This window comes from Salvelinus fontinalis, chromosome 20, assembly GCF_029448725.1.
Source record: "Salvelinus fontinalis isolate EN_2023a chromosome 20, ASM2944872v1, whole genome shotgun sequence".
NCBI lineage: Eukaryota > Metazoa > Chordata > Actinopteri > Salmoniformes > Salmonidae > Salvelinus > Salvelinus fontinalis.
In genome coordinates this window covers 16116748-16143248 of record NC_074684.1, presented here as the reverse complement: position 1 = coordinate 16143248, position 26501 = coordinate 16116748, and the positions used below count along the sequence as shown (strand labels likewise).

The window sequence follows — 26501 nt, the reverse complement described above, 5'->3', positions numbered from 1 at the left end:
ACTTTTGCAACATTTTAATTCGTATCAGCAATTCCAAATTCGCTGTTAGCCTACACTACATTTTTTAAATTATAATGTAAACAAAAGACGTGACGTCATCACATAACGGTGTCCAATGCCCCTCACGTGAATGATTTTGAAACCACATTTTCAATATCCAAAAATATTTCAACAAGAATCTGTAACAAAATCTTCGTTAGACAACGCTTGTTCATATTTATTCGGGATAGACATAGCTATATAATCCTGCATTCGGCATACATTAGAGCAGGTGCACCACCAGATAACTGAGCATCTGATATTCGCCGTTGGTCCTGCTGGGCGTTTGGAGGCGGCGCGCTGGTCAGACAGAAATGCCATAACAGCAGCATCGATATCACCACCCGAAGTGCATGATATTCACCTGGACCCGCGTAACGACATCGATTTGAAGCCACATTTGACCACAGACTGAATTGTCAAAGGATTGCGCCAAGGCTGGTGCTGTCTATTTGATGGTGACATCGTTTGTTGCTTTTTGGTGGGGAGCAGCATCTGGAATATTGTAGGTAGGTCGCGAGGATTTCAATATTAGAAAATTACATTATTTCATCATGCCAGTGGCCTAGACCCATCTTATTTGGTATGGTCGACGGCTATATATTTTGGGTTAAAACGATAAAGATCTAGCTCGTCCGTGCCTCACTGAATGGGACAGTAGCCTACTCAAGGCTTTTGGCGCTAAACGCACATTTTTAATGTTAGCTACATTAATTGTAGCTTTCTGTCCATGGCAGTATCGACAGTTGCATCCTCTGCCTATAGCTATTAGGCTATTGCGCCCAATCAATTGTATACGTTGTATCGTAGTAGGACTATATGAACTAACAATAGTGCTGGGCTGGGCATATAAGGCAGACATCATCCAGTCGGGTTGGCTTCTCACTGACGCGAGCATCCAGCACCAGCTGCGCTGTATGATCGGGTTATTTAATGAACAAATTAAAGGCGTTGGAGAAACTATTGAAGAAACGAGTCAGGTCGCCTCAAGGACACATTTAGGTTGAGCTTGAATGTAACTGGGATTTCAATTATCCTATAACGGTGCATGTTTCAAAGAGGGCATGCAGACATTCTGTAGGCTATCACGTGCATCTTATTGGCTACTGACACCGGCCTGTAATGGAGTGTGGAAATTGATGCGATGCCTATTCTTAGTATGAATAATACGTGTGTTTATGAATCATTTAAGATTTGCTTCAGAAATATGTTTCATTGTTTCCATTTGAGATGAGCCTAACATTTGCTTTCTTATAGTCAGTATGCTGCTACCTATTATGCAGTAATAATATTCATCACCATAGGTCTACATTGTTATTTTGTATGGGCAGCTCTGGTTTTGGGTGTCTGTAAGGCTTACTTAGCAACAATACCATTTTCTCTGGTGTTCACTGTAACACGGAGCTATTGTAGTGAGGATTCTAGTTAGGGACAAACTATTGAATATGAGAAACGTCTATGAAATGTGATATTACACAAAACCGTGGTCTTAAGAAATAATATCACAATGCTGGAGGGATAGGGCAGGGGACTCTTACATCGATGTTATAGCTGCTATAAAGACCTCTCCATCTTCCTCTCTCCATTTATTTCTAATGTGAGCATTATTGCCTTCGTTTTGGTATCAGAGCAACACCACCCTTGTCCATTGCAGGACATTGGCCCTTTTAAGCTTAAACCTCCCTGTTGAAAGACAAGCATTCAGATTACAGATCAAAGGCCTGCGATGCTGTTTGCTGCTATTAAAGCCCCTCTTCATTTCAGTGCTATAAGGCTGTGCTATATCGCTATCGCCGTGCTAGCAGTATCCCCCTGTCCTTAACACCCCTGATCTAATACATGTGATTCAGCATCCTGATGAGCAGCTAATGAGTTAAATCAGGCGTGTTAGAGCAGGGCTGGAACAAAAGCCTAAGCAGCCAGTAGCTCTCTAGGAGAGGGCTGGCTGTCCCTAGTCTAGGGCGTGGTTCCAGTGTTTTAGTTACAACGTAGCATCTTGGGCCCTCTCAGTTTCACATCCCTTGCCACCAGTCCCAAAGCTTGCGGTGTCATAGCAGCGCTGACTTCTAAACAGAGGGCTATGGGCTTACCTACACCACTGACCTAGCTACAGTACCATTCCCTGTTGGTGACATTGAACCACTGCAAAGGCACACTGACAGTAGTTACTGATCATTCTCACGGAATGCTTCATTAGTGTCATTTGAAAAAAGGCTTTCAATCTCATTTCCACCCAAGCATAAGCCTGCCTTTGATTTTTCACTGATACCACCACCCTTTCTCATGTTATTTCCTGTGAATCAGCATCCTGCTCAGCATGTTGGGACTGCAGTATGAATAGTCCTGTGAGTGAACAAGTGAACTCAAATAACAGGTCAATCAATTCATGTCCTGCTCCCTCAAGGGTGTCCATAGCAAGGCCTACGTTGAGCAGATTGATGTGCAATGGATAGTGACAGCATTGAAATCAGCAGTTGATAGTTTGTTGGTTGAGTTGATGAATAGGTTACGGTTCTTTGATGTTTTCTAGACATTGTTTAACTCTATTTGCTGATGTGTCTACAAGACTTGGCAGTGTGCTGGACTTTGTGTTACCACAACACTGGAGCAATGTAAATATTTATGTGCCACAAAATGTCTATCTAATGGAGAGATCTGCCCATTGGATGAATTTTATGATGTCAATTTTTTTTAAACATATTTTAAGGGACAATTGGTCAGTATGATCGATCGTTCATGATTATGGTGACGGCTACCTCCCTGAATGGATACCATACTGTACGTTGCACGTGTCCTACCCTGACATACTGTATGCGTCTCCTGTGTGTCCCAGGATGCAAAGGGCTTTCCCGGGGGGCCTGAGAAGATGAGCGTGACATCATGGTTCCTGGTCAGCAGCTCTGGCACCCGCCACCGTCTTCCACGGGAGATGATCTTCGTGGGCCGGGAGGACTGTGAGCTGATGCTGCAAGTAGGTGACGTGACCCTGGCCCTGACCCTGACAACCTCCTTTAAAAAGCTTAATATTGATATTACTCTCTAATCTAATGCATCATCTTATCCTCAGGCGCAGATAACTAGAGATATTATTGTATACCATGTAGTCATCTTCTTCATGAGGAAGAGGGGAAGTCTGTGAGTGAAACTCAGTGACTACTAAGATCATTCAGAGATGGTGGCTGGAGTAGGGCAGTAAGTAAAACTGTGTTGTCTGTCATGCTACATGGGAAAGCGAGAAAGGCTGAAGAGGGTTGTCTGATGGGGTAGTTTACTCACTGTCCCATGGCACCATTAGCAGAAGGTAGTTGTGCCCATGGGACAGTGAGTCATCCACCCAGTCAGAAAATCCTCTTCAGCCTGCCTCAGCCACTGTCTCTTTCCTGTGTAGCATGAAAGACAACAAATTGATCAACATTCAAAATATGTCTATCTATCCTCCTTCTGAAAGCATGCTCACTTTTATCCGATCATGTCAGAGTTTGCTGTCTGGAGGACCTGTGCAAGGGTTTCTACAGTGCAGTAGCATAGACCAGTATTTTTAAAATCCAATCAGAGGAGCCTTCAGGGGGTGCCCAATTTTTGTTGTATCCCACCTGATTCAACTAATCAAGGGCTCAGTGATTAGTTGATTAGTTCAATCGGGTGTGTTAGTGCTGGGCTAAGACGAAATGGGAACCTCCTGAGAATCCTTCCAGAAACACTGGCTGACTATTTGTAATGGTAAAGGCACATTTTTAGGACAATCTGATTGGCTACCATACAGTAGGAAGGGGTGGCATAAAGGGGAAATGGATGTCAAACATCACAGAAATCACTGAAGGAAGCAGACGCCTCTCAACAAAGGTCTCTTATTTTGGGATGGTCAATGAGATGGTATGTCGATAAGGTTGTCATCTGGTTAGGGCTAGCACTCTGTCTGTCGGCTGGAGATCACTACCTTCCTTGATGTGTGGGTGGAACAGCAACGTCATTTTACATACAGATAGTTATAGCCACATTGATGTACCATTTCACTGCATAGTTCAGATGACTGTAACGTTATTCTGAAAAAGACAACTGGCTATCTACTATTGGTGTCAGGCTTTGGCCAGTCAAAGCCTCAGCCCTTGATATTACAAGAAGCAACAGCTAGATACACTGATTTGCTACTAGAGGAAGACATCAGTTATCAACAAAAGTCTGCAGTGAAAAAGAGGCCTTTTAGAGCACTGGGAGTTGTTAACCTTGACACGATCCAAAATGTGGCCTGTTTTTTAAATGTCATGTACAGTATACTGTATATAGTTCCTACCAGTTGCCGTGGCGCCAGCTCGGAGATCCTGATGATGCAGAGCTGTCTGCCCCACAGTGTCTTCCGATGTGGCCATCTGTTGCCAATAGCAACAGCAGAGATGGACTTTTTCCCTCACACGGCGAATGGGTGGCCTGTTGCCATCCCGGAACAATATTGTGTTATAGGACTAATGCTTTCTCACCCGCTCCTTCAATCTAAACCCAATTTGTTAGTATACCTGCACTTTAAAGTCAGTCTCCTCATCCTCCCGAAGCCCTCTGAAGGGGACAAAGGTCTTGTCTTCTCTGTGTTGTGTGTAATTTACACTCCCTCCATATTGTTGCCCACAGATAACAGGCCTTTGTCCTTCCTAACTGCCGAGCCACAGCAGTGTCTCTGATTCCAGCACTATTTATCACCTTTTTTTATTTGTTTAGCAGTGAAAGTTACCTCATACATCTGGCAACAATGATGGTATTGTGTAGCTCCAAACACTATTTTGAATATATGACACTGGTGCAACTACACCATTTACTGAACTGGATTGTTCGTCATGATGTTATTATTAATTGAAAATGGATACAATGCTTGTACAAAGCTACTGTTTTGATAGTAGACTGCCATTGTGGCCCTTAGCCATTACTGCCATAGAGTATTTTGTTCAGTGGTATGGGGCTCCCACCTGAGGTGGTTCATGACTGAGTTGGACTACCACCCTATGTCTCTTGTATCAGGCTTCAGTATCACTAGGTCTTTCATCATTATGTGTTTAACAGTGATTTTTGCACTGAACTAGCCTAGCAACTTGGCTAGGCAGAATGCTTTTGGTCACTGTCTGAAGCACTTGTCTGGATGGTGGCTCCTGTCATGATGTGGTTGAGTTTAGTCTCTGACCCATTTCACTTCCCGGATGTAACCACATTGGAACATTTCCCTCTTCCTTCCACTGTCTAGCCTTCTCGCCTGTCATAGTAGGGAAATCCTTTTCAACTGACATGGCCAACGTTTTAGTAACTGTACTCATTAACTTGTTTTGTGGGTGGGAAATGTATTGAGAAATGGATAGAGAAACACTGCTCTTTAGGAGTGACTATCAAGGCAGAGCCTGCCATTGTGTTAGTGTACTCCGCACAGACATGTTCAAGGCAGTAGTGAGTAGGAGGATGTGAATGTAAAGTACTTTCTTTTTTTTTTTGCTCATCATTCATACAATTCTACAACTAGATACTATTACTTATCTAGTGAGTCATCCTCCAGTTCACTTGCCTTTTTTATAGAGGCCTGTTGGACATGCATCGCTCAGATTCTTGAGACAGACGCTTTTAGATAGTATGGTATGTTTGAATTATTCGTCTTTTAAATGGTGTTATGGTTGTGAGAGTGTTCTAACTTTTGCGTAGTTGTGTCCCACGAGGAAATGGCACGTGTGGTTAATGGAAGCCACGTGGCTTAGTTTGAGGCGTCTTATGGTGAACTGTATTGAATTTAGCTAGTGAAGTCTTTCCCTCACATGTAGTTGAGCAACAGGAGTTCGGCTACATGTCGTCTTGGCACGAGTTTGACCTTCTGGTTCTGTTCCGTTGGTTCCCGTAGGGACTGAATCAAGTATTTGACATATGCGCCTGAGGGTATAGAGTATCATACACAGTATTGACATGTTGCTTACTTCATATGAGTAATGGAGGTATTGAAAGTAGTCTTGCAAATTGCATCACTGCAGAATGTAAATTATAGGATTTACAGTCACTGTCTGTCATTTGTAGTAATGGTACTTCTTAAGGTACAGATTTAGGATCTTAATTTGAGCCAGTTTTCTACAGCTGGAAAACAATATTGTAGCAATATAAAATGTGGATTATAATTCATAGACATTTTTGTAGGAGTTGGTACATTGTTTGTAACGGAAATTGAAGTCTGAAATTTCAAAGTAGTAATTATAAACTTCAGAAGACTTTTTAAACCTCTAATGCACTACAAGTTTTACATTTTCTGCATTGCAGGAAATGTATCATGCAACAGGGTGATCAAATTAAGATCCTACATCTGTAGTATGAAATGTATTTAAACAGAGATTGTAATTGTAGGGCACAGTTGAAGTAAACCATCCATGGTTTTCTCCTTTCCTTTTCCAGTCTCGAAGTGTGGACAAGCAGCATGCCGTCATCAACTACAACCCTGCTACCGATGAGCACCTGGTCAAAGACCTGGGCAGCCTCAATGGAGTGAGTACCCAGGGGAGGGAGGGGTAAAGAGGAAGGTACAAGCTAAAATACTTTCAATAGAAACTTCAACTGTCTTTGGTACAAGGACTCCCCTTACTACACACAGAGATAAAAAAGGCCCTAGATGTTTCAGTGTTCTGTTAAGTAGTTCTAAGCTTAGCACAGTAGATAAGTGCCATTACGTGCTTGCTTAAGCTGGTTATCTATTTTACACGGGTGTGTTAATGCTAGCTAAAAGAAGCAGAGAATTATGAATGGTTAAGCTCTGTCCTATGACGTTAGTTTCTGTTTTTCTATCTGCTCATGCTGTATGTAGTCTACTATGCAGTGACAATGTAAATGCTAGTTCTAAGCTTAGCATAATGGAACGTATCTACTAAGTGCTTGCTTAAGCTGGTTATCAATTTTACATGGGTGTTTATAAACTGCGCAGTTAGAGCCCTGAATGCTGATTGGCTTTCAGCCAAAGTACAGTATATCAGACCGTATACTATGGGTATGACAAAAATATTTGTACTTTTTTACTAATTATGTTGGTAACCAGGTAATAATAGCAATAAGGCACCTTGGGGGTTTGTGGTATGTGGCCAATATACCACGGCTAATGGCTGTATCCAGGCACTTCACTTAAGAACAGCTCTTAGTCGTGCTATATTGGCCATATACTACACCACTTGGTGCCTCATTGCTTGAATATACAGTGCCTTCGGAAAGTATTCAGGCCCCTTGACTTTTTCCACATTTGGTTATGTTACAGCCTTATTCTAAAATGTATTAAATAAAACATGTTCTTCAGCAATCTACTATACACAATACCCCATAATGACAAAGTGAAAACAGGTTTTAGACATTTTTTTATATAAGTATTCAGCCCATTTGCTATGAGACTCGAAATTGAGCTCAGGTGCATCCTGTTTCCATTGATCATCCTTGAGACATTTCTACAACTTGATTGGAGTCCATTTGTGGTAAATTCAATTGATTGGACATGATTTGGAAAAGCACACACCTGTCTATATAAGGTCCCACAGTTGACAGTGCATGTCAGAGTAAGAACCAAGCCATGAGATTGAAGGAATTGTCCGTAGACCTCTGAGACAGGATTGGCTCGAGGCACAGATCTGGGGAAGGATACCAAAACATTTCTGCAGCATTGAAGATCCCCAAGAACACAGTGGCCTCCATTCTTAAATGGAAGAAGTTTGGAACCACCAAGACTCTTCCTAGAGCTGGCCGCCGGCCAAATTGTGCAATCGGGGGATAAGGACATTGGTCAGGGAGGTTACCAAGAACCTGATGGTCACTCTGACAGATCTCTAGAGTTCCTCTGTGGAGATGGGAGAACCTTCCAGAAGGACAACCATCTCTGCAGCACTCCACCAATCAGGCCTTTATGGTAGAGTGGCCAGACAGAAGCCACTCCTCAGTAAAAGGCGCATGACAGCATGCTTGGAGTTTCCCAAAAGGCGCCTAAAGGACTCTCAGACCATGAGAAACAAGATTCTCTGGTCTGATGAAACCAAGATTGAACTCTTTGGCCTGAATGCCAAGCGTCACGTCTGGAGGAAACATGGCACCATCTCGACAGTGAAGCATGGTTGAGGTAGCATCAGACTGTGGGGATGTTTTTCAGGGACTGGGAGACTAGTCAGGATCGAGTCAAAGATGAACGGCGCAAAGTACAGAGATCCTTGATGAAAGCTTGCTCTCAGACTGGGGCGACGGTTCACCTTCCAACAGGACAACGACCCGACACTGTTCATATCTGATGTTAGAGAAGCTTCCATTGAAGAATACTGAGTTATATTGGATAAGTAACTCTCCAACCATGTGATGACAGGTAACGTAAAGCCATATATTTTTTTTTTAAGTGACTCCGACTTGAACCCGATCGAACATCTCTGGAGAGACCTGAAAAGAACTGTGCAGCAACGCTCCCCATCCAATCTGACAGAGCTTGAGAGGATTTGTAGAGAAGAATGGGAGAATCTCGTCATATCTCGTCACAAGTGTGCCAAGCTTGTAGCGCCATATCCAAGAAGTCTCAATGCTGAAATCGCTGCCAAAGGTGCTTCAACAAAGTACTGAGTAAAGGGTCTGAATACGTACGTAAATTCGATATTTCCATCTTTAATACATTTGCAAAAATTTCTAAACTGTTTTTGCTTTGTCATTGTGGGATATTGTGTGTGGATTGCTGAGGGGGACACACACAATTTAATACATTTTAGAATAAGGCTGTAACGTAACAAAATGTGGAAAAAGGGCTCTGAATACTTTCCAAAGGCACTGTACCAAGGCTAAGAGCTGTTCTTAGGCACGATGCCTTATTGCTATTCTAAACTGGTTACCAGCATAAATAGAACACTAAACAAGTGTTTTGCGTCATACCCATGGTATATTGTCTAATCAGCATCCAGGACCCAAACTACCCAGTTCATAATGACATGAAGCATGACAACTGTGGCCCAAAAGTGCTGCTGAGGCCATTTTACTGAGTAGTCTAGCAACTATTTTCCTTTTAAATTGTAAAGGCCTCCGGATAGTGCTGTGAGATGGGAAATTGTTGGGTCGGAATGGGAGATTAGCTGTTATATAGTTCACTGAACTGTTTGTTGTGCAGCTGACTGGTGGATGAGTGATGCACAGTGTCTATCCCAGGACCTCGTGTTACATGTCATCCTTCAACATCTCCTGTTTACAGTAACCAACTGTGTTGTGTTCCCCTCTAGACCTTTGTGAATGACCTGAGGATCCCAGACCAGATTTACATGACCCTCAAGCTATCTGATGTCATTCGCTTCGGATATGATATCCTTTTTTTCTCACTCACGTCATCAATGCATAATTCTTGTGCCATATATCCGTAATCAACATTTGCTTTGGAATTTGATTGAAGTGCTTGTCTGTGATGTGATTGGCTATTGCCTTAACCTAGTATTTACATTCTCATGTGTACGTCCTGGAGAAGAGCCAACACAAAGTCCCAGAGGAGGCACTCAAGGTCAGCTTTCTATGCTAATGCAAACCTCAACTGTATTAAACAATAAACCCTAACCTGGACTAGCTTTTCAGACAGTACTGGTCTACCATCACATCATTTAGCTGGAGCTCTCTTAGGCAACTTTAGTGTGTTGTTTATTGAGTTGTGTTGCGCCTCCTGCTGTTTCAGCATGAGAAGTATACCAGCCAGCTGCAGATGGGTCTGAGAGCCTCAGAGGGGAAGAGGGCTGAGCACCTGGATGACAAGTCCAAGCTAGAGAAGACGGACAGGAAATCTCTGTCTCAGGGTAAGCGTTAGCGAAGGCTTCAAACCTGTTTAAATGCTCTTCCACCGTATATTTCCACGGAATGTGTTTTTTTTCTTCTCATAAAACAAAGCTCATTAGTAGGAGGTCTAGATACATGTAGTGCTCATATTGATAGACCTGTTTGGATAACTACATGATGTGGTAGAGGCTTTGAGCTCATGACAACTCCGGGAATTGGGACATAGTGGGTTGCTCTCTTTTCATTTATCTCACTGATTAATCCTTAAGATTGCATCAATCTAATGAATATAATATTTGATTTAATACAAAAATCCCCATCGAAATCCGTCAGTTTAAGCTAGAGAGATCTGTTTTTGGGCTGCTTCTCAATCCACTGCATCCGCCGATGTCGCCCCTCCGCATCTGCGGTGGAGGGACATGGTGTGTTTTTGTATTTTTGGGGGATGATACTAACACAGCTGTTTTAACTTGGTTGAATGATCCTGGATTATTCTGATTTATAAACTGTGACTCAGTAATACCTGGAATGATATGGTGTGTGAGGATGATGAGTATTTGAACTTTGCTCTGCTCCTCAATAATAAATAAATGTCCCTCGACCATGATGTCAGCATCAGCTCATCCAATTTCAGTCAGAACATGCTCCCCCTCTTTGTCACCCCTCTCTCTCCCTCGGCGGCGGCTGCATGCGGTCTCCATGGTGATGGCTACCGCACCCATAGTCACAGTTCAGCTCAGCAACGATGGCCTGCTTGATTTCTTTTGCTCTGTGTAATTCACACTGGCATCCCCACTGTCAATTGCTCTGCCAGAGAGTAATCCTTATGCCATAAATAGGTCAGGATCAACTATCTATCGACTAAAGGCAGCTTTATAGGCTGCCTGTGTTGTGACCTCTCCGGCTGATGACTCCCTGATACTTTTTGCTTGCGAGGCTGTGACGGCATAAGTATAATCCAGTGGATAACAACTGAATCCTCACTCAAATCAACACAGAATTATTCTCCTCGTTTACTGTAGCCTCTGCAGTAAAAACATTGCCTCGAGATCAACTGGATGTGTTGGACACTTTGGATGAAATACTATGTAAATAATAACAAGCTTTATGTGTGTGTGATTTGATGTATTCTAGTGGGGTAGAGACAAACCTTGAATATTATTTCTCTGAACTCCCAGTGGACCAATAGTAGATGAGGACTGCTGCAGAGAAATGAGTCCTCTCTCGTGTGTGTTGTGTGTTCAGAGACTCCAACCTCCCGGCCCACTCCATTGTATGGCCAGCCCTCATGGTGGGGGGAGGAGGATGCGGCCAGCAAAAGACAACACAGTGAGGGACACCGGTCAGAGGAGGGTCACCCAGGTCAGTGAATCTTCGATTCACACCATTTTCATTTAGGAAATATCATGTAAAAATAAACAAAGAATGGTTTATGCTTGTCTTTTAATTTGCTTGTGTAGCCTCATTGGTGCGTTCATACCAATCCATTTGCAGAGATTCCAAAAGAAGGTTCAGCGTTAGATTCAGAGGTGAATGGCTCCCTGTTAGAGTACAGGGACGCTCAGGGCAAGTCCAGCTTCTCCTACCATCGGGAGCCCAGCTACTTTGAGATCCCTACCAAGGAGTTTCAGCTGCATCCCAAGTCCCCGGGGGCAGAGCTCCACGAGATCCCCACCAAGGACACGGACACACCCCATGCCCCTCCCACCCCCACCTCGCCCACTCCCCCCGTGGTGCAGAGCCACGCCTCCTTCACCATAGAGTTTGACGACTGCACCCCAGGCAAGATCAAGATCAAGGACCATGTCACCAAGTTCTCCTCGCGCCAGAGGAAACAGCAGCAGGTATCCGGCAAAACTCTGGCCACCACGCCCACTGAGGTGATGTCAGCCGAGTGCAAGGTAGCAGATTGGTTGGTGCACAGTGATGTCAGAATGATGAGAAGGCGTCCCACGTGTGAGGATGTTTACAGTGTCAAGAGTGACCAGGCTGTAAACATCAAGAGCCTCAAAGGTAAGAGAGTGGTACTTTAAAAAAGAAACGTTCATAGAATTCTGTAAGGTGTTGGGAGGTTTGGGAAGGGGCTGCGTGTGTGTTTTCTGTCCCTCATTTGTGGTTTGAATTTAACTGTTTCTAGGACACCACCATGACGATGGGACCCAGAGTGATTCTGAGGACCCGGTTTTAGGGAAAGGGAAGCGACGCAAGTCACACCACCGGATCCAGTCGCAACATTCGATCCAGTCTGAGCTTTCCCAGTCAGAGCTGTCAGAACCGTCACAACAGACTGTGCGGTCATACCAATTAGTTCAGTCACAGCAGACAGTCCAGTCGCACCATTCAATTCAGTCTGACCAGTCAGTGCCGTCACAACAGACAGTGCTGTCAGTCCAACCACACCAGACAGTCCAGTCAGATCCATCACAAATGTTACTCCAGCCTCACTTTTCTCCGCCCAAACTGACCCCAGTCTCTCCTGTGGTCCCTGAGAGGCCCCTGTCTGAAAGCCCGCCTGAGGTTGGCTCCCCCACCATGGGCCGCTCTAAGCCCAACCCCCAGGAGCCACTCAGCCAGCAAGCATTCATCATAGAGTTCTTTGACAACCCGCGCAAAAAACGCTCCCAGTCCTTCACGGCCAACCCCGCCCACGCAGACTCTTACTCCACCCTCAAGGCCAAGCTGGAGCGGCGGAAAGGCGGGGAGAGGCCAAACTCCATGCACGGACACATGCCCCCCACCCAGCAGGTGACTGTTCCTCTGAAGGGCCATGGCGGGCCCCTGAGGTCGAGCTCCCTGAAGAGGGAGAAGACAGAGGAGCCCCTGAGTGGAGGTAGTGCCTCCTCTTCCTCCGGTTCTGGGCCTTCCTCTCGCACCTCCTCTGGCATCACCATCAAGCCGTTTGGCAGTGTGGGGAAGAAGTCCAAGCTGGCCCAGGAGTTTGCAGCAGAATTCCTGATGAAGGATGCAGCCCACAGAGCATTGTCCCCCACCAGAGATAAGACGTCTCCTCCCATGTCCGCTCCCCCAGTGATGATGATGTCACCCTCTCGCACCCGCATTCCGTCTCCCTTAGACCCCCCTTCCTCTGTTTCCTATCCCTCCACCCCCTTGCAAACCACAGCACCACGTTCCTACTCTCCAACTCCTGCCCCTCATTCTCCAGCCCTAGCCCTCTCCCAGCCCCCGTCTCGCAGCCCTGTCCAGACTGCCTCCCCTGTTCGCTCAGCCGTCCCCTCCACGACCCCTCTAATGCCGCTGGGTCTGGGGGTGGTGAGGAACGAAGAAGAGGACAGTCTGAGTGATGCCGGCACGTACACCATCGAAACAGAGTCCCAGGACAAAGAGGTGGAGGAGGCACGCAACATGATCGACCAGGTGAGATTGTAGCAGCCGGAGGTTCACTTTAAACATTCTCCATTTTTAAAGTCTGTCACCACCATGACTTCTTTGGTGGGATGGTGGACCTTTTCACATGCTGCGTGTAATTATTGTACTGTATCGTCTCCACTGTTTGGATTCTGACGTTAAATGCTACAATTCTAACAAGTGGTATAGTTCTATAATAAACAATCAAATACCTGAATAGGAATACCTTGAGGAACGCATGCTGAGAACTTCCTCTCCTTACCCAGTACCCCCTTCCACCCCACCTGTCCTTCTTCCCCTTGCAAAGTCCCATTGTCCCTTCTCTTCTCCTACCTACCTCATGCATGCTCTGTCCCTCCCTGACAGGTGTTTGGTGTCCTCGACTCACCGGAGTACAGTGGTGCCGGAGTGTATAGACCCATCATTAATGATGGCAAGGACGAGCCGGCAATGCTCCGGCCTAGTGACGCTAGCACTGTGGATCAAATGAAAGCAGTGTCTATGCATGGCTTTAACCCAGCCGCTCTCAGTGGGGCCCCTTCAGGCCCCTTCCAGGTAACCTCACCGTCCTACGCTACTGGAGAAATTAGGGACTTAATAAGTTTATTATTTGTCCTTCCTTTACTCCCTTTGGCTTCTACAGTGCCTCTCCTTACAATGTAAGGATTGTTCTTGGAAGGAGATTATAATGGTGGGTATCCTTCGACGTTGTGCTCTGTATTGCTGCATCTAACCCCTCATAGTTTCCTCCACTGTTTCAGGTGCCGTCTTCTAACACTGCAGCACAGGAGGAGGGGCCTAAGTGGGTTTCTCGCTGGGCCAGTCTGGCAGACAGCTGTGCAGAACCGGGCTCTACTCCACCTCAAGGGGAATTTGCAGAGGGAGGTGAGTCGTCTGCACCCACCAACCGCTCTGCTCAGAACTTATGTGAGCAAACTTTGGGGAAAAAGGCTGAATTAAAATATGTTTCTCTTTCCTAGATTTACGATTGAGTCGGTTGATGCCTAGCCACAGCGTGGATAACTCTGAGTCAGAGGCGAGCCAGAGTTGTAGGATCAGGAGGCTGCTTCCCCAGGTTCCCCCTGGAGACAAAGACAAGCCAGAAAGCCCCACCCCCAGCATCTTGATCCGCCATGAACCCCCCTACCCAGGCCCCGAAACCCCCCTGGAGAGGAGTAGTGGTACGCCCCGGCATCAGGACTCCACCCAGAGGCTGTGCGTCCAGGACGATGTAGACCCAGACAGCCTGAGTGATGCCAGCCGCTCTGACGATGGCTCTGTACTGGAGAGGACCAGGAAGAGCCAGGAGAGGACGAGTGGCGCTACCTCGCCCGGGGACACTGGACCTCACTATAGGGGTCAAGATAAGCTGTCTCCGTCTCAACCTACCAAGTCCACCTCTTTTTACATTGGTTCTGAGGAATGCAGCTTAGTCAAGCCGGACCTGGCCCGAAGCCCTTTTCTGTCTCAGGGGCCTGAGAGGGGGCGAGACATCCCTGCCAAAACCTCCCCCACCACCGTCCTCATCAGGCACCTGAGCAGCCACGAGCCCCGGAGGTTGGGCATCAAGCCAAACAGCTCAGCCCCCAACCTCCACTCCCAGCAGGACAAGGAGTCTAAAGACCCCAGTAAAGACTCTCTAGGGACTTCCTCGTTCGTCAGGCAGGAGAGCTTCACCAAGGAGCAACCCAGTGACGACATCCAGATTAAGAGGCTCCCCCACATCTCCAGTCACCCCACCCTGAGGGACATGGAGCAGAGGAGAGAGACTGCAAAGGACCCACAGCCCTTCCTCCGGGATGCAGCAGACGCCTCTCTCTCCTCTCTGGAGGTCAAGTTACCCTCCTCAGGCTCTGGACACAGTTCTAAGAGAGGAGGTTCCTCCAGTCACATGGACGACTCTCTGTCTGGGGAATCCGATGTGGATACAGCCAGCACCGTCAGCCTGGTCAGCAACAAGAACACCCCCGTCACCACAGGCCCCAAGAAGAGGACTGCCGCCAGGTCCTCCTCCAGTCCGTCTGTCCAGGAGAAGGGCCACCGCCAGCCCACAGCCCGCGAGCGCCTGTCAGAGAAACGCCGCAGCCACGCAGCTGCCGGTGATAACTCCAGCAGCAAGGCCGAGCAGGCCAAGCGCTTCCAGATGCGGCGCAGCACGGGGAACTGCGGTTCCCTGGACCTATCAGAGGACCAGCAGAGTTCTGGCCAGCACTGGCCTGACACGGCCTCTGACCATGAGACCAGCTCCCGGCCCGCCAGCCGCAACAAGAAGCTCATAGCTCCCCTACAGAAAGAGGACAATGGGAAGACCGCCAAGAGTGCAGCACAGCAGGCGCTGATCCGCTCCAACAGCCTGTCAGCACCACGGCCCACCAGAGCTTCCATGCTGCGCAGGGCACGCCTGGAAGAGACCTCTGACAATGATGGTACAGAGACTGACCGGGGATCCCAGAACTCAGACCACATCGGTGCTCCCTCCAAGGTGTCTGCTGACGGGAAGAAGCTCCTCTCCAGGCTGGACATCTTGGCCATGCCCAGGAAGCGAGCAGGCTCCTTCACTACGCCTAGTGACAACGAGTCCTCCATCACCACCCCTTCAACCCGGCCTGGCTTCTCCAACCGGAGTGCAGAATCAACTGGGCCGGTCAGGAAGACATCAGTGGGTGAAGCAGGGGCAAAGCAGGGGGTCACAAGAGGGTCCGGAGCCCCTGGGAAGCAGCCCTTCACACGCTCCAGCGGGACTAAATACTCCAGCACAACCAGTGAGTATTATTGAAGTTACCATTGAGTAACTTCTCAATCTGCATAGCCATGTTATTTGCTTGCACAAAGCAACGCAGAGAACACGTTTTTTTTTCTTGAATTGTAATTCATGATTTAAAAGTAATAGCACCTTTTTTTGTAAGAGTGTATCTAGAACCTAAAAGGATTCTTCAGCTGTCCCCATAGGAGAAACCTTTGAAGAACCCTTTTGGGTTTTACCTGGAACCCCAAATAATTATACTTTAAACCAAAAAGGGTTACCTTATGGGGATAGCCAAAGAACCCTTTTTTCTAGAAGTGTATACAGTATGATCAAATATAAGACTGACTGGGGATTGTCATGATACAAATTATTATTTTTATGATACTGGGATGTTGTGTATGTGTTCTTAATTACTGTTTTAAGTAGAGGTCGACCGATTATGATTTTTCAACGCCGATACCGATTATTGGAGGACCAAAAAAAGCCGATACCGATTAATCGGACGATTTTACATTTTTTTGACAATGACAATTACAACAATACTGAATGAACACTTATTTTAACTTAATATAATACATCATTAAAATCAATTTAGCCTCAAATAAATAATGAAACCTGTTTAAATAATGCAAAACCAAAGTGTTGGAGAAGAAAGTAAAAGTGCAATATGTGCCATGTAAAAAAGCTAACGTTTAAGTTCCTTGCTCAGAACATGAGAACATATGAAAGCTGGTGGTTCCTTTTACATGAGTCTTCAATATTCCCAGGTAAGAAGTTGTAGTTGTTATAGGACTGTTTCTGTTGTATTTCATATACCTTTGGATGTTCTTATAGGCACTTTAGTATTGCCAGTGTAACAGTATAGCTTCCGTCCCTCTCCTCGCCCCTACCTGGGCTTGAACCAGGAACACATCGACAACAGCCACCCTCGAAGCAGCGTTACCCATGCAGAGCAAGGGGAACAACCACTCCAAGTCTCAGACGAGTGACGTTTGAAACGCTATTAGCGCGCACCCCGCTAACTAGCTAGCCATTTCACATCGGTTACACCAGCCTAATCTCGGGAGTTGATAGGCTTGAAGTCATAAACAGCTCAATGCTTGAAGCACAGCGAAGAGCTGCTGGCAAAACGCACGAAAGTGCTGTTTGAATGAATGCTTACGAGTCTGCTGGTGCCTACCATCGCTCAGTCAGAATGGTCTATCAAATCATAGACTTAATTATAACATAATAACACACAGAAATACGAGCCTTCGGTCATTAATATGATAGTTTCCGGATTCGACCATCTCGAAAACAAGACGTTTATTATTTCAGTGAAATACGTAACCGTTCCGTATTTTATCTAACGGGTGTCATCCCTAAGTCTAAATATTCCTGTTACATTGCACAACCTTCAATGTTATGTCATAATTACGTAAAATTCTGGCAAATTAGGCGCCCAAACTGATGCATATACACTGACTCTGCGTGCAATGAACGCAAGAGAAGTGACACAATTTCACCTGGTTAATATTGCCTGCTAACCTGGATTTATTTTAGCTAAATATGCAGGTTTTAAATATAATACTTCTGTGTATTGATTTTAAGAAATGCATTGATGTTTATGGTTAGGTACAGTCATGCAACGATTGTGCTTTTTTCGCAAATGCGCTTTTGTTAAATCATCCCCCGTTTGGCGAAGTTGGCTGTCTTTGTTAGGAAGAAATAGTCTTCACAGTTCGCAACGAGTCATGTTAGCAGATAATATTAACTAAATATGCAGGTTTAAAAAAGATATACTTGTGTATTGATTTTAAGAAAGGCATTGATGTTTAAATAAAGGTGTAACAAAACGGTGTCCAAAAATACCGATTTCCGATTGTTATGAAAACTTAATCGGCCTTAATTAATCGGCCATTCCGATTAATCGGTCGACCTCTAGTTTTAAGGTTACCGCTTTTCAGGACAATAACTGCCTGCCTGCCACTGGTTCAATACAGACTTTCTCTGCAACTGTCACTGCAACAGACACCTTTTCACATTACACTAATGAATTGTAATTCATGATTTGAAAGTCATACAGTGCTGTGAAATTTTCTCTACTTTTACATATTTTTCATGCTGAATGTTCTACTACCAAAACCTAATATTAGACAAAGGGAACCTGAGTGAACAAATAACACAATGACATACTTATTTCATAAACTAAGTTATGCAACACCGAATGCCCCTGTGTGAAAAGGTAATTGCCCCCTTACACTCAATAACTGGTTGTGCCTCCTTTTATCTGCAATGACCGTGAACAAACGCTTCCTGTAATGTTTTTGGGTTTGCAGCGTTTGGTTTTTGCCAGGCATAATGGGACCCATGTTGTCCCAAAAGTTATACTTTTTTTTGATCCCCTTTTCTCCCCAATTTTCGTGGTATCCAATTGCTAGTAATTACTATCTTGTCTCATCGCTACAACTCCCGTACGGGCTCGGGAGAGACGAAGGTCGGAAGCCATGCGTCCTCCGAAACACAACCCAACCAAGCCGCAATGCTTCTTAACACAGCGCGTATCCAACCCGGAAGCTAGCCGCACCAATGTGTTGGAGGAAACACCGTGCACCTGGCTCCCTTGGTTAGCACGCACTGCGCCCGGCCCGCCACAGAAGTTGCTGGTGCGCGATGAGACAAGGATATCCCTACCGGCCAAACCCTCCCTAACCCGGACGACGCTAGGCCAATTGTGCGTCGCCCCACGGACCTCCCGGTCGCGGCCGGCTGCGACAGAGCCTGGGTGCGAACCCAGAGTCTCTGGTGGCGCAGCTAGCGCTGCGATGCAGTGCCCTAGACCACTGCGCCACCCGGGAGGCCAAAAGTTATACTTTTGACTCCTCTGTCCATAGAACATTCTTCAAAGTTTTGATGATCATCCAGGTGCTTTTTTGGCAAACTTGAGTCTACTTTTGAGGCGACATGGGTTCCATTATGTCTGGCAAAAACCAAACCCTGCCTTCCACATTTAAGAACCTCATACCAATGGTCAAGCATGGTGGTGGTAGTGTGAGGGTTTGGGAATACTTTGCTGCCTGGATGACTTGGATGACCTGGATGACTTGCCTTAATGGAAGGACCCATGAATTATGTTCTGTACCAGAGAATTCTACTGGAGAATGACAGGCCATCTGTCTGTGAGCTGAAGCTGAAGCGCAGCAAGACAATGATCCAAAACACACAATCAAGACTACATTAAAATGGCTAAAAAGCAACGCATTTTAAGTTTTGAAATGGCCTAGTCAAAGTCCAAACCTAATCCCAATTGAGATGTTGTGGCAGGACTTGAAACGAGCAGTTCATGCTTGAAACCCCACAAATGTCGCTGAGTTAAAGCAGTTCTACATGCAAGAGTGGACCAAAAATTCCTCGACAGTGATGTGAGAGACTGATCAACTACTACAGGAGGCATTTGGTTGTAGTCATTGCAGCTAAAGGTGGTACATCCAGTTATTGGGTGTTGCATAACTTTGTTAATTAGATTAAATAAGTATTAAAAAATGTCAACTCCGGTTCCCTTTATCTGATATTATGTTTTGGTTGAAGATCTGATAACATTCAGTATTAAAAATGTAGAAAATCAGAAAGGGGGCAAATACATTTTCACGGGACTGTATATGATCAAATTTAAGATTTGAAAACTAATTCAGGTGCACATAAAAACACATGGCCACTGAGAATTGAAACAGGGCCTGACAATGAGTTAAAGTGACCTTTTCCACCCTTCATAGTGAATGTGACTCAGTCTCCCTTTTGAGATGCATGCTGGTAGGCTGTATTTTGGCTTGTCCTGTAGGAGCTCAGTGTAGTTGCTACGAAGCAGTGTGATGCTGCCTGCTGCCGTTTCAATAGAAACACAGACCCTGGTGGAAGCAGACTGAACCAGGTTTTCCTCTAGGATTTAGGATTTTGCCTGTGCCTATCCATTCCGTTTATTTGTTATCCTGAAAAACTCCCTAGTCCTTAATGATTACAAGCATAGCCATAACATGACGCAGCCACAACTATGCTTTATATGGAGTGGTACTCAGTAATGTATTGGATTTGCCCCAAACATAATTCTTTGGATTCAGGACAAAAAGTGAATTGCTTTGCCACATATTTTGCAGTATTACTTTAGTGTCTTGTTACAAACAGAATGCATGTTTTGGAATATTTTGTTTATTTTTAGACTTCCTCATTTTCACTGTGTCAATTAGGTTAATATTGTGGAGTAACTACAGTGTTGTTGATCCATTCTCAGTTTTCTCCTATCACAACTATTAAACTCAAACTTTTAAAGTCATCAATGGCCTCATGGTGAAATCCCTGGGTGGTTTCCTTCCTCTCCGGCAACTGAGTTAGGAAAGACGCCTGTATCTTTGTAATGATTGGATGGTGTATTTTTTTGACCCGTCTACCAATAGGTGCCCTTTGCGAAGCATTGGAAAACCTCTCTGGTCTTTATGGTTGAATCTTTGTTTGAAATTCAATGCTCGACTGCGGGACCTTTTTATAGATAACTATGTGTGGGGTAAAGAGATGAGGTAGTCATTCAAAAATCATGTTAAACACTATTGCACACAAAGTGAGTCCATGCAACTTATTATGTGACTTGTTACTAAGCACATTTTTACTGAACTTATTTAGGCTTGCCATAAGAAAGGGGTTGAATACTTATTGACTCAAGACATTTCAGCTTTTCATTTGAATTAATCTATAAAAAATCTGAAAACACAATTCCACTTTGACATTATGGGATATTGTGTGTAGGCCAGTGGCACAAAAAAAACTATATTTAATCCATTTTTAATTTAAGTCTTTTTAATTTAAGTCTAACACAGCCAAACATGTAAAAAGTCAAGGGGTGTGAATAATTTTTGAAGGCACTGTAAATGAATGGCCCATATTATGGAGTGCTGGTGTATTGCATTTTTACTTATCAGTATTGTGGCGTAGTATTTGTAATCCCAAGGGTCTGTCAATGACTAATGTTGTTCATATTATAAAGGTGGTGCTGCTGGGAGGCCCTATTTCTGCAGAAAAACAATAAAAAAAAATGTTTTTATTTATTTTAAACCCTTTTTTTGCCCTTGTGCAAGGCACTTGCCCCCGGAGCAAATTAGGGTTGCCGCACTTCATGGCTGACCCTTTAAAACAACATTTTCTTTGTATGTATTCTGTAACTGCATGAGATATGGATCAAATGAAAAACCGTGCTGTTATCTGGTAGGTTCCCGTCAAAGGCAGAAGGGTTCAGACTACACCTCCACATCTGAAGAGGAATATGAGGCCAGCTCTGGAACCCCCAAACACAAACGCTCCTCCCACATGTCTGCTGCCACACAGACCCCCCGGGCCCAGAAGGAGAAAGCTGCTGCAGAAGTTGCCCGGTCCAAGTCCGGCTCACTGGAGTTGGAGGAGGACGAGGTCCAGAATGAGGATGACCACTACCAGAACTGGACCACACACAGTGCCGAGATAGCAAAGTAGGGTGATACAATGGATCACCTGGCTGAAACCACATATTGAGCCTTATGATTGGCAGCTGTAGAACATGCATTCTGTACGTATGTATTATTTTATGTGGTCGTGACTTGTGTTTCTGTCTTCCCAGGCTCAGTCAGGACTTGGCCAAGGACCTTGCCATCCTGGCTCGTGAGATCCATGACGTGGCGGGGGACGGGGACTCTCAAAGTTCCTCTGGAATGGGCACCAACCCCTCCCCCAGCTCTGCACCCAACACGCCCGGGCCCGCATCCACCATCCCCATCTCTAGCCGGGAAGAGGTGAGCCCGCCCACTACCCATAATACACTTCAAACATGCCCCCTTGACCTGCGCCTCACGCTATGTACAGTTATTTCCATCCCTTTGTAATGTTCTAATGCATAATACAACTGCACTGGAGCCTATGGGAATTTTCTTACCTCTATAAGTTATTTGAACCATGTGCCACTAAGCTCTTACATCAAAATGATGTACAGGTCCAGTGACGCGTGCAAAGGATCCCTTATCATTTTTTAGATTATCATGAGCATGTTTCTGTTCTCTACTGTACAGAGGCCATGTACATCTTTGCGAGGGGTCCTCCCATCTCAGGTGCATACCTCAGATACGTCTGTCTCTGTGTCTGTCTCTGTGTCTGTCTCTTGCAAAGGTTTATATTTGTTTCCTTCACCTCCCACACTCTTCAGACTATCATCACTAACCCAAACACTCGTATGCTGTTGGATTGTCATGCTACAGATTCTTATTTTTATCAAACTGGGATGTTCTATGTGTTCTTAATGAGTTTTTATGGTGACAGATTTTCTGGACCATAACTGCTTGCCACTGGCTCACTACAGACTTTCACTCTCACTGCAACAGACACCTTTTCACCTTCCACTAATGTCACTTTATTTAATGGGCTTGTATCCCAGCAAAACTAAAATTCACTGCTCACAGTTCAACTGCTCTCACTCCTGCATGTTGCCTTGGTGCATGCAATCACAAAGCACTAGTCACACTGTTATTCTGTACTAGAGAAAAATCGACCAAAGATATTGTAGCTTCGTATTCTCACTGTGTGCTTGAAGTACAGTAGAAGGCCTTGAGGCACTGAGTCCCTCAGTAGTCATGGTCATGTCAGTTGTTCAGAACGTGCGGACTATGCACTGATTCTGTTCTCTTTCCAGCTGGTCCAACATATTCCTGAGGCCAGCTTAAACTACCAGAAGGTTCTACTATCGCCAGGTTCCACCGCTGTCATGGACCTGGATCCTAACATGAATGACCAAGACCCAAGCTCTAAGCCACGGTGGAACCGTGAAGAGGTCACTTTCCTGTCACACTTGTTTCTCCTCCCTTAAGAATTGTACTTTCACTAATTATCAATGATTTGGAAACCTAGGCTCACGCAGAAACAAACTGGCACTCCGGCTACACAAAATGAGCTGTTGCAGTTAATTTTGGTCTTCTGGGAATTAGACTAAAGTATATTAATGTATGTGAAACTACTTTGCAAACACTTTGGGTGTTTGACATTCACCATTTTCTCCCTCCAGGTGATTTTGGACAATCTGATGTTGAACCCTGTTTCTCAGCTCTCTCAGGCCATTCGGGAGAACACAGAACAGCTGGCTGAGAAAATGAAGTAAGGGAACTTAATGTACCTTGGCTCTTACCTTGTGTAATTTTAGCATTGTATGTTAAATGGAGAAGAGCTAGTCAATATATTCCTCTCTGCCTGGCTCTGAAGGATTATACAGTATTTAGTATTTTTCTTCTGTCAGGGTTTTATTCCACAACAAGACTGAGGCCTGGGAGGAGATCGAAGCGAAGATCAATGCTGAAAACGAAGTCCCCATCCTGAAAACATCAAATAAGGTACAGAATTGGTAGCCAGTAACATCTTACATTGATAGTGTAAAACTGAGGACATTTATATGGGAAAATGTGTAATCGTAATAATTTTACTGTCACAGGAAATCTCTTCCATCCTGAACGAGCTGAGAAGAGTACAGAAACAACTAGAAAGTAAGGGGTGGGTTTTTCTTTGTAACACATGGGTTTTTCTTTGTAGTTAAAAAATGAATAATAATCTTCCTAAAATGTACTGGGAGTGCAATGTTGAATTGCTTTTCCTGAACGACTTCATGTCTGCATGACCTATTCAGGACATCTAAATAAAGCTGAAGGCCTACGGAATCTAATAGAACATGGAATGTTCCCTTTGTTGTTGTTGTAGTGATCAACAGCATTGTGGAACCCGGTGGAGCTGGCAGTGGGAACCCTAAGGTGGCAGCAGTGGCTACTGCTGCTTCAGGAGGACAGGCCACCAGGTCCCCCTCGCGGCAGAAGAAATCCCCCAGTAAGCCCACTGGGCCTGGGGACAGACAGCGTGGTGCTGGCCCTTCAACCAGCCCCACCACCTCCAAACCCAACGCCAACGAAAGCACCAAGAGGACCACTCGAGGCCCCAAAGGGGCAAACCTTATGGCCTGATCAGAGTTCCCAGGTTTCTGTAGCATCTGCTGGTGGCCACTGCCTCCCCTCACCACACTGTCATTTGTAATGTAATACTATCATGATATACTGTATCTGTTTTGACTGGTAAAGGTGTACTGTAATTGAGTACTGCTGTAACTGAGTACCACTGTTTAGAATGGCTTCTTCCACATTTGTACAAGCTCAACTAAAAGTAGGCAAAGCTGAGTAAAATAAGTTGTAACTTGTTGCTTTAATATGTGGATTGTGTACAAAATAATGTCCATATGCCTTGTCTACTTGTCCTGTACAATGTGTAGTAGCTCAGTACTGTAGGCTTGGCCAGATGCCCAAGATAAGACAGGCTACATTCTTGCACCAACTTTGTTACCATAGTAATAATCCTGATGAAAACAATCCTAGGTGTCCATGAGAACATGTGATGGACTACTTCAATGACATGGTAAAACAGCAGCATTAGAGAGGGTGTTTGCAGTGTTTTGTGCTTGTCTTGTAAAATATGATTCATTGAATGTTCCTGAATGACTTGGATATTTTACTGCTTGGAAAAAAAGCTGCTGAATGAACTGACTGACCACCAGTCTCCCTTTTCTCAACTTGATTGTCTGATATTGTGAAAATGCTTAAGATTTGTTCTATGTGAATGCTGTGCGTACAGAATGTTAGTATGGTGTGTCATCCAATGTTCCAGATCCCAAATAAATGCAGTATACACTATACAGCATCAGAAAGAGGGTAAAGAGCGTACTTAGAAGGCCAGCATCCCAGAGTCTCCTCTTCACTGTTGACGTTGAGACTGGTGTTTTGCGAATACTATTTAATGAAGCTGCTAGTTGAGGACTTGTGAGGCATCTGTTTCTTAAACTAGACACACTAATGTACTTGTCCTCTTGCTCAGTTGTGCACTGGGGCCTCCCACTTCTCTTTCTATTCTGGTTAGAGACAGTTTGCACTGTTCTGTGAAGGGAGTAGTACACAGCGTTGTACGAGATCTTCAGTTTCTAGGCAATTTCTCGCATGGAATAGCCTTAATTTCTCAGAACAAAAATCGACTGACGAGTTTTTGGCCATTTTGAGCCTGTAATCGAACCCACAAATGCTGATGCTCCAGATACTCAACTAGTCTAAAGAAGGCCAGTTTTATTGCTTCTTTAATCAGAACAATAGTTTTCAGCTGCTGTGCTAACATAATTGCAAAAGGGTTTTCTAATGATCAATTAGCCTTTTAAAATGATAAACTTGCATTAGCTAACACAACGTGCCATTAGAACACAGGAGTGATGGTTGCTGATAATGGGCCTCCGTACACCTATGTAGATATTCCAATTAAATATCTGCCATTTCCAGCAACAATAGTAATTTGCAACAATAACAATGTCTACACTGTATTTCTGATCAATTTGATGTTATTTTAATGGACAAAATATGTGCTTTTCTTTTAAAAACTTTTGAACGGTAGTGTATATGCTTAAAATTAGTAAATTGGCCCAAGTTGACTGTATGCTGTCTCCTAAATTGACTGTATTGTAGTGTGCTAGCTCTGTAAAGGTAGAATGGAGCAGTTCCTTATTGTCCACTGTATGTGTGTGTGTGTGCACTAAGAGCGCCTGTGAGTTATGTAGCTGTTGTGGGCTAAGCCAATGTCACAGTTTACTCCATCTGCAAAGGCAGCAGGGATATGTGGGATTGTGTGTGAGGAATCCTGTATAGATTTATGTTAAAGAATAAGAACGGACAAAAAAACTATTTTAAAACTATTTTGTGAAAGTGCATGTGTAACATAATTATATAGTTTAGTTGGGTGAGAGTTCAGGCTAGTTTGCCAAATGTGCACTTTTTCATTTTGAGATACACCTCATAAGCCATGCGTGGAACTGAAAATAAAGCACTATGTTTAATTAAGCAGTAAAAACAATGACGTGTAGCTGAAATGTAGGTTTAACAGACTGTTTTAGAGTATCGCTTATCAGTATGATTTCTGTCAAGTACTTAAAGCCTACAACAGATCCTATCTATGCTAAATGCAAAGCTTTTTTTTTTTACAGTCATCAATGGTGCCATGGTGTTCACTGACCCTAAAGCTATTGAGAATGTATGGATTTGTCACCTACCCAGAACAGACATCTGACTGGCTATTGGTCTGATTATGTCACCTCTGCTGCTAAGGGTGATGTCAGCTTTGGGCTACTTCTCAATATTAATTTTGTTTTTGCTACAATGCATGTAACTCAAGTATAAGTGTATAAAAACACTGCAAAGTGCTAACCAAACTGTGTGAATATCTGTTGGTATACATCAAAAACATGTTTCTTTTTTAATGACTTTGAGGTTATGTTCACACTGTTATTCCAAATTATTTATTTAATATTTGTGTTGTACTGAATATATTTACAGATGTTATGCCATGGACTTTACATACCAGTTTGTGCATCATCATGAACATTGATTTGGACCATTATATAATTTGTAATAAACTGATTTCAGTCATAAATGCTTTATTTTATTCTAGATGTTATGATATTTAACAACAAAAAATGATGACCTACAGAACAATTGTACACTACTGCTGCATCATGGTGTTAGTCTCTAGACAG

General features: G+C 44.5%; 1 protein-coding gene across 8 annotated transcripts; it reads left to right on the top strand.

The window, feature by feature from the left end:
* The first annotated feature begins 105 nt into the window (after nt 1-105).
* Nucleotides 106-26398, top strand: LOC129817385 (centrosomal protein of 170 kDa protein B-like). Of its 8 annotated transcripts, none has more exons than XM_055872558.1 (20): nt 106-548; nt 2873-3010; nt 6445-6534; nt 9267-9347; nt 9482-9538; nt 9707-9824; nt 11050-11166; nt 11299-11817; nt 11942-13179; nt 13537-13725; nt 13914-14055; nt 14151-15932; nt 21150-21405; nt 21534-21705; nt 21979-22017; nt 22596-22733; nt 22965-23053; nt 23193-23286; nt 23385-23443; nt 23648-23791. In XM_055872558.1, the coding sequence occupies exons 2-20, from the start codon at nt 2906-2908 to the stop codon at nt 23694-23696; spliced, it is 5334 nt and encodes a 1777-aa protein (XP_055728533.1). In that variant the 5' UTR covers nt 106-548; nt 2873-2905; the 3' UTR covers nt 23697-23791. The 8 variants fall into 8 exon arrangements, with proteins under 8 accessions (XP_055728533.1, XP_055728529.1, XP_055728532.1 ...); XM_055872554.1 differs by having other exon boundaries at nt 107-548; nt 23385-23436; nt 23648-26398; XM_055872555.1 differs by having other exon boundaries at nt 108-548; nt 13932-14055; nt 23385-23436; nt 23648-26398.
* Nucleotides 26399-26501: the final 103 nt, after the last annotated feature.